We start from the raw sequence: 12483 nt of genomic DNA, 5'->3' as shown, positions 1-12483 counted from the left end.
TTGGCCAGTAGATAAGAATTCTCAAGGGTTTTTTTTTTTACCTCTTCTTCCCAGAGCAAGGACCAGGACAGATAAATTTCTTGTCAGCACAGTGGCTTTTTTTTTTTTTTAATTCTTGTTTCATTTTTGTTTTTTTCCTTTTTCCATCTCTTTTCCCTGAGATTTCTACCATTTGGGGGTCCTGGCTTTATACAACAGGATCTACTGTCTGAATCCCACCCCTTCTCCACCCCTTCTTGGACTTCAACATGCACAGAAATAAAACTGAAGCTGTAGGCCACCTGGGATCAGTAAATGCCTCAAAGATAGCTAGACTTTTGAGCTTTACCACACTGGACTCTTGTTCCCATTTTGTTTCTGGCCCTAATGACTTATTCCCCTAATTTTTGCAAATCAATATATTCATGAACTGAATGTTTTAAAATTGTTTTTTTAGTATTTGAGTTTAGGTTAGGAGCTCTGCAGGCGCCTGGGTGGCTCATTTGGTTGAGTGTCTGACTTCAGCTCAGGTCATGATCTCACAGTTTGTGAGTTTGAGCCCCACATCCGACTCGGGTTCACTGCTGTCAGTGTAGAGCCTGCTTTGGTTCTTCTGTCCCATTCTCTCTCTGCCCTTCCCCCGCTCATGCTCATTCTCTCAAAAGATAGAGGGGCACCTGGGTGGCTCACTCAGTTGGGCGGCTGACTTAGCTCAGGTCATGATCTCGCGGTCCGGGAGTTCAAGCCCCCCCCCGACCTTAGGCTCTGTGCTGACAGCTCGGAGCCTGGAACCTGCTTCGGATTCTGTCTTCCTTGCTCTGTGCACCTCCCCCTCACACACACATACACACACTCTCTCTCTCTCTCTCTCTCTCTCTCAAAAATAAATAAACATAAAAAATTTTTTAAAAGATAGATATACAGGTAAGATGATAGGTAGATAGGTAGATAGGTAGATAGGTAGATAGGTAGATAGGTAGGTAGGTAGGTAGGTAGGTAGATAGATAGATAGATAGATAGATAGATAGATAGATAGATAGATAAAGGAGCTCTAGTCCACCATACTGCCATAAATAGAAGTGTTTGAAAAAGATCACTGGGGCTCCTGGGTGGCTCAGTCGGTTAAGCGTCCGACTTCAGCTCAGGTCACGATCTCGTGGTCCGTGAGTTCTAGCCCCGTGTCGGCCCTGGGCTGATGGCTCGGAGCCTGGAGCCTGCTTCTGATTCTGTGTCTCCCTCTCTCTGCCCCTCCCCCGTTCATGCTCTGTCTCTCTCTGTCTCAAAAATAAATAAACGTTAAAAAAAAAAATTTTTTTTTTTAAAAAAAGGAAAGTTATCCAGGTCTGTTTTCTCTTTTACCAATAATTACCAATTGTATTTAACCTACTTTCAATAATTCAAGTACATAGTTATATACATAGATACTTAATCTTCTGTTGAAGCAATAAGAGATCTCACTTTTCACGGGTAGTCATGGGTTTTAGAAAATTATATTCTTACCAATAGATACATATATTTTTATTTTAAATAATTTGTTTTAAAAAATGCCTGATGTCAGGGCGCCTGGGTGGCTCAGTTGGTTAAGTGTCTGACTCTTGGTTTCCTCTCAGGTCATGACCTCACACTTTATGAGTTCAAGCCCTGCATCAGGCACTGTGCTGGCAGCTGACATGGAGCCTCTCTCGCTTTCTCTTTGCCTCTCCTCCATGCACACATGTGCTCTTTCTTTCTTTCTCTCAAAATAAATAAATAAACATTTAAGGGGTGCTGGAGTGGCTCAGTTGGTTGAGCGACTCAGGTTCAGCTCAGGTCATGATCTCACAGTTGATGGGTTCGAGCCCTGCATGGGGCTTACTGCTCTCAGCCTGTCATGGAGCTTGCTTTGGATCCTCTGTTCTCCTCTCTCTCTGCTCCTCACCTGCTCACACTGTCTCTCTCAAAAAATAAATAAAACATTAAAAAAACTTTAAAAAAAAGTGTAAAAGAAATGCCTGATGTCAAGCCATTGCCAATGATTTTTTGAGGCTCTACAGAGTGTCATGGCTTACTTGTGATTAATGTACTTTTTACACTTAAAATTGTAAATTAAATAAGAATTTTTAATAATAACACAATTCTCGATGAGTCCTTGGTTCATTACCTATTTTGCAAACCTTATTTGACTTTGAGACACGTGTATATTTTTGTAAAAATCATCCATTGTCAAATAAAAAATCCTTTTCAGTTAAATTCAGATTATTCTCATCAATTACCCATTTTTTTGTGGATTTTTTGCCCACAAAGTATCTTTATATAGATTAGATTTATCAAGTTTTTAGAAAATTGTGTTTAAAGAAACACACATACAATTGGGGCACAGTCAGTTGAGCATCAGTCAGTTGAGTGGCTCAGTCAGTTGAGCATCCAACTCTTGATTTCGGCTCAGGTCACGATCTCATGGTTCGTGAGATTTGGCCCCTCCTCAGGCTCTGTGCTGACAGCATGAAGCCTGCTTGGGATTCTCTCTCTCCCTCTCTCTCTGACCCTCCCCTGCTTGCTCTCACTCTCAAAAAAAAGAAACACATACAATTCACCATCTTAATTTCTTAGTGAACAGTTCATTAGGATTAAGTATATTCACATTGTTATGCAGTCAATCTCTAGAATTTTTCATCTTGTAACACTGGAACTTTATACCTGCTGGACACTTCCCTTCCCCATGTCCCCCTCCTTCCAGCCCTTGGCAACTACCATTCTACTTTCTATTTCTATGAATTGACTACTTTAAATACCTCATATAAGTAGAATCACATAACATTTGTCTTTTTGTGACTGGCTTATTTCACTCAATGTAAGTGAACCTTAGGGTTCATCCATGTTTTAGCATGTGTCAGAATTACCTTCCTTTTTAAGGTTAAATAATATTTCAGTGGGTGTATATGCCACATTTTATTTATCCATTTATCCATTGACAGACACTTGAGTTGCTTTATCTCTTAGCTACTGTGAGTAATGCTACTGAAAACATAGATGTGCAAATATCTCTTCAAGTCTCTTCTTTTAGTTCTTTTGATATACCCAGAAGTAGAATTTCAGCAAGTTTTTAATCCCTAGCTGCTGCCAAGCACCCTTTGGTTTTCTATGTTAGTAATATAGATGTGCTTTTAATAGGTCCAGTATATCCCATTATATAACTGGCCATAATTATTTTAACCAGATTCCTCTTGCTAGATATTTAGGATATTACAAATAATTTACTGTTATAAATGACACTTTATGCATAAAATATTATGTACATATATTTTTGTACACTTAAATGATAAATTCCTAGAATTGGAACTGATAGGTTAAATGATCTTATCTGTATGTATTTTTTTTTTAATTTTTTTTTTTTAGCGTTTATTTATTTTTGAGACAGAGAGAGACAGAGCATGAACGGGGAGGGTCAGAGAGAGGGAGACACAGAGTCTGAAACAGGCTCCAGGCTCTGAGCTGTCAGCACAGAGCCTGATGCGGGGCTCGAACTCACGGACCGCGAGATCATGACCTGAGCCAAAGTCGGCCGCTCAACCGTCTGAGCCACCCAGGCGCTCCTGTATGTATATTTTTAATTTATTCCATATGTCATTATTTTAGTCCATTCTTTTTTTAATTTAGTGGGTTTTTTTAAGTTTATTTATTTCTTTTGAGAGAGAGGGAGAGCACGAGCAGGGGAGGAAAAGAGAGAGAGAGAGAGAGAAAGAATCCTAATCAAGCTCTGTGCTGTCAGTGTGGAGCCTGATGCAGGGCTTGAACTCACAAACTGTGAGATCCTGACCTTAGTTGAAACCAAAAGTCAGGTGCTTAACCTACTGAGCCACCCAGGCGTCCCTGATCTATATATTTTTAAGCTTTCGATAGATACTGCCAAATAGAAAGCTCTACCAACTTGTGAAAATACTTCTTCCTCCACACCTTTATTGTGATTTTCTTTCAAATCTTTGTCAACCTGATAAGCAAAATGTGGTTCATTTTCCCCATTGAATTTTTGAGGTTGAACTTTTTCATATTGATTTGCATTTGTACTCTGTCTTTTGTAATATCTTCATGAGCTTTAGGCAATCTTTGTTGCTGTTATAATAGTTTATTATGAAAACAGGTCAGTGTGGGGACAAGGGGACAAACAAGCATGTTTTAGGTTAGCTCAAGTGAAGTGTGGCACAGGTTCTTCACTTTGAAACCGTACTTGCTGAGGTCAAGCGTCAGGTTCTCTTTTGTTAGAAAACTTGTAATCCTTGGGGCACCTGGGTGGCTCAGTCGGTTAGGCATCCAACTCTTTTTTTTTTTTTTTTTAATGTTTATTTATTTTTGAGAGAGAGAAAGAGAAAGTGTGAACAGAGGAGAGGCAGAGAAAGAGGGAGACACAATCTCAAGCAGGCTCCAGGCTCTGAGCTGTCTATATAGAGCCTGACACAGGGCTCAAACTTGTGAACTGCAAGATCATGACCTCAGCCAAAGTCAGACGCTTAACTGACTGAGCCACCCATTTGCCCCTAGGCATCCAACTTTTGATCTCACCTCAGGTTTTGGTCTCAGGGTCATGAGTTCAAGCCCCTCGTTGGGCTCCACACTGGGTGTAAAACCTACTTAAAATAAAAAGAAAGAAAACTTGTAATTCTTGCTCTTGTTTTGAGAGCTTCCAGAGGCTATCCTCTTCATTTTGCAATATTGTAGGACATTGTTGGCAGTATCTGAGATGAATTTCTGGAGCCAGAGAGATGAGCCGAATTATGCATGTGCTAGAGGCCTCAAAGCCAGCATCAGGTGACATCAAGTGGTAACCAGTCATTGCACCCAGGATTGTAGGTGTGTAATCTTCCAGCTCTGTCATCATGTTCACCAAAGGTGTGCTGGACACTACCAGCCTCATTACCTCCATTGGCAGCACTTTGCAGTATGCAAATCTCATTAGACATGGCCTCCCCCTGGGACACTGAGCCACCAGCCAACCCTGGAACTGCCTTGTGCCTCCATGTCCTGTGCCCTCTGCCTCAGGTCTAACTGCAGACCCCTCAGCTGTCCCAGTGGGGCTGACCTTGTTCTTTACAATGACTGGTTAGGGGGCTCATTCGGTTAAGCGTCCGATTTCAGCTCAGGTCATGATCTTGCGGTTTGTGACTTCGAGCCCTGCGCCGGGCTCTGTGCTGACAGCTAGAGCCTGAAGCCTGCTTCGGATTCTGTGTCTCCTCCTCTCTCTGCCTCTCCCATGCTCATGCTCTGTCTCTCTCTGTCTCTCAATAATAAATAAACCTTAAAAAAAATTTAAAAAAACAAAACAATGACACTGGTTAGAAAGGGGCTGAGATGGCGGAGGCAGGGCCATCTCAAAGTCTGCATATAACCACTGTGAGGCAAATTTTTGACAGTATATTCTGTATCATGTGGTAAAGCATAATTTTTTAAATATCCAAATAGCTTTATTTTATTTTGCTTACCTTAGATATTAGCATATTAATTTTTTTTAAAGTTTATTCATTTTGAGAGAGACAGAGACAGGGCGAGTAGGGGAGGGGCAGAGAGAGGAAGAGACTGAGAATCCCAAGCAGGCTCTGCACTGTCAGCAGAGAGCCCCATGTGAGGCTTGAACTCACAAAACCATGAGATCATGACCTGAGCTGAAACTGAGAGTTGTACACTTAACCAACTGAGCCACCCAGGCACCCCAACCTATTAATTTCTTAACATGCATTTACTGACCACTCACTACGTAGTAGGCCCTATACCAAGTTCCGAAAATTGTGAGATTAAAAATACAGTCATTGTTCTCTGGCAGATGATGGTACAGTAAGGAAGATAGACACATAAACAGATAATTGTAATAGAATTGTAATAGTTTTAGTGAGATGAATAATTACTCTTATGGAAATAAAGTTAGGGTACTGTGGAAACATGTAGATGGGGCTCTAGTAATGATAAGTATTTAGGGAAGGCTTTGCAAAGGAACTGTTACCTAAGGAAAAAGTGGAACTTAGCCAGACACTACAAGGGAAAGGGACCTCCTGGGCAGAGAAAAAGTGTATACAAAGGCACAGAAACCTATGAAAACATGTTAGATTCAGTGAATAAACTATAGGCAAATTATTTGACTGCCTGTGGGGTGGTGGTAAGAAATGAGGTAGGAAAGGGACACATCATGAAGAGCCTCATATGCCATGCTGACAGATGTCTTAAATATGAAAATAATGTCTTTTACACATTCTTTGAGTATCAAAGAAAAAATAATTTTCCTAAAATATTTAAATATCTCAAATCATACCTAAAAAAGAAAGCTCTTTTATTTCTTGATTGAGTTAAAAAGAATTGTCTTGTTTCCACTAAGTAATTGCCTTATTAAAAAGGATGTGACATTTCAGCCAGTCTTGAAGAAAACATAGAACTGGAAACAATAAACATAGAATATCCACAGCAAGTGGGAGAATTGTGCTGAAGGAAATATAAACCATTTATATCAGTCTTTCAGTGTCTGGTAGAAGAGGGAAAAGTATATAATTGATTTTCACTCTCCATGTGAGAGTTTTCCATAATCAAACCAGAAAATAGCCCAGGGTGCTACTTGCCATTACTAGAAGAATTTATTTTCTATAAGATTGAACATTTTTCCTACCAATAGTAAAAAAAAAAAAAAAAAAAAAGTGGCCACGCTATTAGGCATTTGATTTGACTGCTTAAAACCCTGGACCTTTCAGCCTAGGTCCAATCAGGAAACAGATTAAACCACATCTGTACTTTAAACAGAGAAATGTAATATGAAGAATGACTAAGCTATAATAGAAAGTGACTATAAAGACGTGAAGAGGGGCGCCTGGGGGGCTCAGTTGGTTAAGCGTCCAACTTCGGCTCAGGTCATGATCTCATGGTTCGTGAGTTCAAGCCCTGCGTTGGGCTTTGTGCTGACAGCTCAGAGCCTGGAGCCCACTTTGGATTCTGTGTCTTCCTCTCTCTCTGCCCCTCTCCTGCTCATGCTCTCTCTCTCTCTCTCTCTCAATAATAAACATTAAACAAAATTTTAAAAAAAGATATGAAGAAAACTCTTAACATATACCCAAGGAAGGACAAACTTGGAGGGTAACCCATTTCCTAGGGCTAAGGTTTGTAGTTCATTGAAGAAAGAGCAGTTGCGGCCCAGTGGAGAAGGTCGATGGGTTGCCTGGTCCAGAGCTGATCCTCAGTCACTGGGCAAGTGGAAAACAAACCTCTGAGGTACAAGTGAGCTGTAGCTGGTGAGTGGGCACACAGAAGTTGTCAGGACACCACTGTGGGTATGAAATCTGGGTATGTGATATCTGTGTTAGCGGAGCCATGGAAAGATGACTACTGGCCCAATCATTGAGGCTACTCCCACTCGGCATGTGGCTGGGGAAGTCTACGACCAGATGTCTTCACATATCCACACTGCGGATCAACCATGCAACAGGAGCAAAAACAAAACACTGCGGTTGTACTGTGGAACTAGGAAGAGAAGCTCCTTCCTGCAGTGTCTCAGCATTACTTTCTACTGGCAAAGCTTAACATTGTGCTTACGGTAAAAGAAAATGCTTAGACCATGTACTAAGTGAATTTGGAACTAAGAGGCAATAAATATGTAACTGACACAGGATCTGACTGCTTAGAGTCTTGAGCCTTTCACCAATGTCTGGCTTATAATTGAGAAAGAAATATTAAAGTAGCCCTGACACCGAGGAACTGATCTAGCTCTTAAACTAGGGCTCACTGTAAGTGCAAACTGATCCGATGCTCACAGCTGAGCCCTGTTGTTCTATAGAACATATAAATAGTCTCACAGGAACATCTACTTCAAGCAAGATCACTGTGCACCTCACAAAATACCAAACGTCCTCTTCTCTTGCTGAATTAGTAGCTGCTGTTCTACTTTTTTACCAAGTACAGTTCTAGCCACCCCCCTTAGTCTGCATTCCCCATAGGTCAGATTTATTGAGATACCCTGTCATAGAACTGCCTTGATTTTTTTCTTTTTTATTTTAGAGAGAGAGAGTGCACATGAAAGCAGGGGAGAGGGGCAGAGAGAGAGAGAGAGAGAGAGAGAGAGAGAGAGAGAGAGAGGAAGAGAGAAAGAGGGAATCCCAAGCAGGCTCCCTACTAAGCACTGAGCCTGATGCAGGACTTGATCCTACAACCTTGGGATCATGACCTAAGCCAAAATCAAGAGTCAGGTGCTCAACCAGCTGAGCCACTCAGGCGCTCCTAGAATTGCCTTGATTTCTGACAGTGTCTAATCCAAAACAAATCTCCACTTCCTTAGACCCTACCTAAAATTGTCCCAACCCAGCCCAAATGCTGTAATACGTTATCTCTAAACCCTGTCTCTTACTTACTAAGACATTCCACAGATCCCCATAGTGTGTGTTCTCCCTCTCCATAAGGAGTTAGTAGTAAACCCAACTTGTTCAAAAACAGGTGTGTTTCTGAAGTTTTTAACTGAAGTGCATTGACAGAATAAATGATTACTACTAAGTATTTCTCAACCGAATGGATCTTCTCCTTTTCCTTAAAAACATTCTTAAGTAAGGTTTTTATAAGTTGGAGGTGGGTAAGGGATTGGAGGAAGAATATCCCCCTACTTTAAATTACTTAAAGGTGCGCCTGGGTGGCTCAGTCGGTTGAGCGTCCGACTTCGGCTCGGGTCACGATCTCACGGTCTGTGAGTTCAAGCCCCGCGTCGGGCTCTGGGCTGATGGCTCAGAGCCTGGAGCCTGCTTCCGATTCTGTGTCTCCCTCTCTCTCTGCCCCTCCCCCGTTCATGCTCTGTCTCTCTCTGTCTCAAAAATAAATAAACGTTAAAAAAAAAATTTTTTTTTAAAAAGAAATACTAAAAAAAAAGAAAAAAATAAATTAAAGATATTTTAGATTTTTTCTCCCATTTAATGTGTAAAACCTGTAATTCTTTTTTAAAATCTAGATTTTAATGTTTGGTTTTTTTTTAAGAAGTTAGCTAAGTTTGAAACAGACTTTTTTTTAAGGAAGTAATTGTCTTAGAAAACTAATCTTTAATCAACAATACCAAAAAAACTCCTGAAAATAGTTTATTTTGATCACGATTTTTAGAACCATAAAACTCCATAGAAACCCACAGTAAATCTAATAGCAGTTTTTAGAAGTTAGCAAACATACACCAGAACAATCAAGTTATTTTTCTAATAGTCCATCTGTATAATACATACTGTACATTTTGAACATAGTCAAATCATAAAATATGTGAATGAGATTACTATGAAGTTAATTTTTTTCTTTCTCTTAAGTTTTCAATGAGCTCTGTGTTTCTCAGACTTCAGGAGTGACATGTGGAATACCTCTTCCTGGTAGAGCAACATTGTGCTTTCATTCTCTCTTTTTTTTAATTTTTAATTTTTATTTTTAGAGAGAGAGTGCACAAGTAGGGGAGAGGGGCAAAGGGAGAGAGAGAGAGAGAGAGAGAGAGAGAATCCCAAACATGCTCTGTGCTTAGCATGGAGTCTGACACAGGCTTCAATCCCACAACCCTGGGATCATGACCTGAGCCAAAACCAAGAGTTGGACGTTCAACTGACTGAACCACTCTGGCACCCTGTGCTTTCATTCTATCGTCACTTCCAAAAAGCTGTGGAAGCTTCCTGAAGGTCCCTTCCTACTATGAAAGGCCTTTGAAAACTTGCATTATATTCCACTATTAAAATCTTTACATTTTTAATATAGAGGAGGGAAAAAAATGTTTAATTTGATTGTTTCCAAACAGTAGTTCTGATCCATATAAGTTCTGGACACTTAAACATAGTAAGTATGAGTCAGTTGGTAAAAATTCTCTGTAATGAGCAGTATCCACAGCTTAGTAAATGGGTATTTGAATTTTCTTCATAATGTGGCCATGCAGATAATTAAGTGAATATATGAATATGCAAGAAGTGCGATTTTTGAGTGCATAGTTTATTGTCTGAGTAGTTACCATTTTCTCCTACTGAAAAATTAAAAGTTCTTTAGTCTCTTCTGGACAAAATCTAATCAAGTCTATTTAAGTTGTAGATATGCAGCAAAATTATATAGTATTATTCCAGCAATCATTTATTTGTTAAAAAATACCTTTGAGGGGCACCTGGGTGGCTCGGTCAGTTAAGCATCATGCCCAGGTTGTGATCTCTCAGTCATGAGATTGAGCCCCCTTGTTGGGCTTTGTACATGTGGAGCCTGCTTGAGATTCTCTTTCCTTCTCTCTCCGTCCCTCCCTCACTTGTGTGCTCTCTCAAATTCTCAATATAAATAAACATTAAAAAAAAATACACACACATATACATATGTATGTATATATATTCCTATAAACAGGTTTTCACCTAAAATTTACATCTTTTTAAAAACTTTTTATAAATGTTTGTTTATTTTTTGGAAGGAATCACAGAATCTGAAGCAGGCTCCAGGCTCTCAGCTGCCAGCACAGAGCCCAATGTGGGGTTTGAATTCACGAACCACGACATCATGACCCGAGCCCAAGTCAGACTCTTAACCAACTGAGCCACCCAGGCGCCCCTAACATTTACATCTTAATAGTGAATCAAATAAGGAAACTTCTAATTTACTTAGGCTATGAATAGCTGATGATTCATTACCAAAAACCCACTGTAGACTATTAAAGATAGTTGTATACGAATTATAAAACAACACAAGAAAGACTTTTAAGCAGAAAACATCCTGTTTATGCTTGGACAGGTGTTCTTTGGGTGGACATGAACCAGATAGCATCTGGTCATTTTCTTTAACCTTTTTTAAAAGACTCCTCAAAATCTTCCTTCCCCAGATTTTACTCCTTTTGTGCTTAATGAATTCTGTGAGAGCAAAATTACAAGTCCATAATATCTCTTAATTTTTAAATTCTTTTTTTTTTTTTTTAATTTTTTCTTTTCAACGTTTATTTATTTTTGGGACAGAGAGAGACAGAGCATGAACGGGGGAGGGGCAGAGAGAGAGGGAGACACAGAATCGGAAACAGCTCCAGGCTCTGAGCCATCAGCCCAGAGCCCGACGCGGGGCTCGAACTCACGGACAGCGAGATCGTGACCTGGCTGAAGTCGGACGCTTAACCGACTGCGCCACCCAGGCGCCCCAATTTTTAAATTCTTAAATCAAATTCTTAAATCCAAAAAAATTCAGAAAATCAAAGATTCTTTTTGTAACTCATTTATTAGAAAACCAGACCTGAACCAGGCCTTTTTAAATTCTTTATCTTGCCTAGTAGGACACTCATAAAGTTTGCTGCAGAAATATTAATGTGTTTTTTTATAGGGCCCTGCCCCGGCTATTTTATGTATGTGGTATATGCACAATATTACCTTTATAAATTTAAAGAAGAAAACTGAATTCTAAACACATCTGCCTCTAAAGGTTTAAGTAGGGATTATAGACAGTGGATATATAAAGTAATCCATGGCAGAGTGGTTTAAGAGGACACTTTATTTGTAACTATGTGAGGTAATGGATATTAACCAGACTTACTGTGGTAATCATTTTGCAATATATACATAAATTATTATGTGTACACCTAAAACTAATAGTATTATATGTCAATTATATCTAAAATGAGGAGGGGGCACTTTAATATTATAAGCAGTTTTTAGTTTTGATAAATTAATTAATGTAAACAAAACACAGGCAAAAACCAACTTTTAATTTTCTGATAACTTTCACTTTGTTTTTAGATTTGATAGTTATGTAGTTGGGGGTTAAATATAAGACGTATAATTATGAATGCATGTATTTGTTTGATTTCTTATACCCATGAAATGAAGGCTAAAATAAGTATTATCAGGATAACCATAGGCCATCATCACCATGATCATACATACAAGAAAAAAAAGAGCCTCTGAATTGGGGATTATATAGATCTGCATGTATACAAAAAGTGATCAGTAGCAATATTCTTATACATTTTCAATAGGAGACATGCCAGGAACAATTCTGTTAGTTCTTGTTTCCTTCACATTTTAAGGGAATGTAAATTTACATACTGGTGATTTCAGAAGCAAAAATATGATAAGGTTTCCCACTTATTCCTACCCCCTTAATACCATTCAAGTGAAACCATTTAACTCTTTAATTATAGTGGGATAGACCTATTTTCTGCATGATCATAAAGAAACATTTTATTTATTAGAACAAGAGTTTATTCTGGAAATTAATATTTTCAAGCTTAATGCAGTGATTATGTTTTTATTTGGAATCTTCCCCTCCTTTTTTCCTTGTTCTGTGCAGATTATCAACGCTTGATGACTGTGGCGGAAGGCATCACCACACTTTTGTTCCCATTTCAATGGCAGCATGTTTATGTGCCCATCCTCCCTGCTTCTCTGCTACATTTTCTTGATGCTCCTGTCCCTTATCTGATGGGCCTTCAGTCAAAAGAAGGAACTGACCGTTCTAAACTAGAACTTCCTCAAGAGGTAAAACTTATAATGGGTGATGAAGCATTTGCTGTTTGTTGATTTAGGTCAAGACCACTTTTCTTAG

The 12483-nt window shown here is 39.3% G+C and overlaps 1 protein-coding gene across 7 annotated transcripts in view; it reads left to right on the top strand.

The window, feature by feature from the left end:
• Positions 1-12483, top strand: part of DENND5B (DENN domain containing 5B) — a 198650-nt gene that overhangs the window by 105449 nt on the left and 80718 nt on the right. For all 7 annotated transcript variants that reach the window (XR_007153926.1, XM_047866470.1, XM_047866467.1 and 4 more), the window contains one exon: positions 12229-12416. Coding sequence is in view for 6 of the 7 variants with exons in the window: in XM_047866470.1 (XP_047722426.1) it covers positions 12229-12416 (188 nt within the window). In the remaining variant the exon portion in view is untranslated. The remainder of the gene's footprint in view (positions 1-12228; positions 12417-12483) is intronic.

The sequence above is a fragment of the Prionailurus viverrinus genome, chromosome B4, assembly GCF_022837055.1.
Source record: "Prionailurus viverrinus isolate Anna chromosome B4, UM_Priviv_1.0, whole genome shotgun sequence".
Taxonomy (NCBI): Eukaryota; Metazoa; Chordata; class Mammalia; order Carnivora; family Felidae; genus Prionailurus; species Prionailurus viverrinus.
The sequence above is the reverse complement of the archived record's forward strand: the minus strand, read 5'-3'. Positions and strand labels throughout refer to the sequence as shown.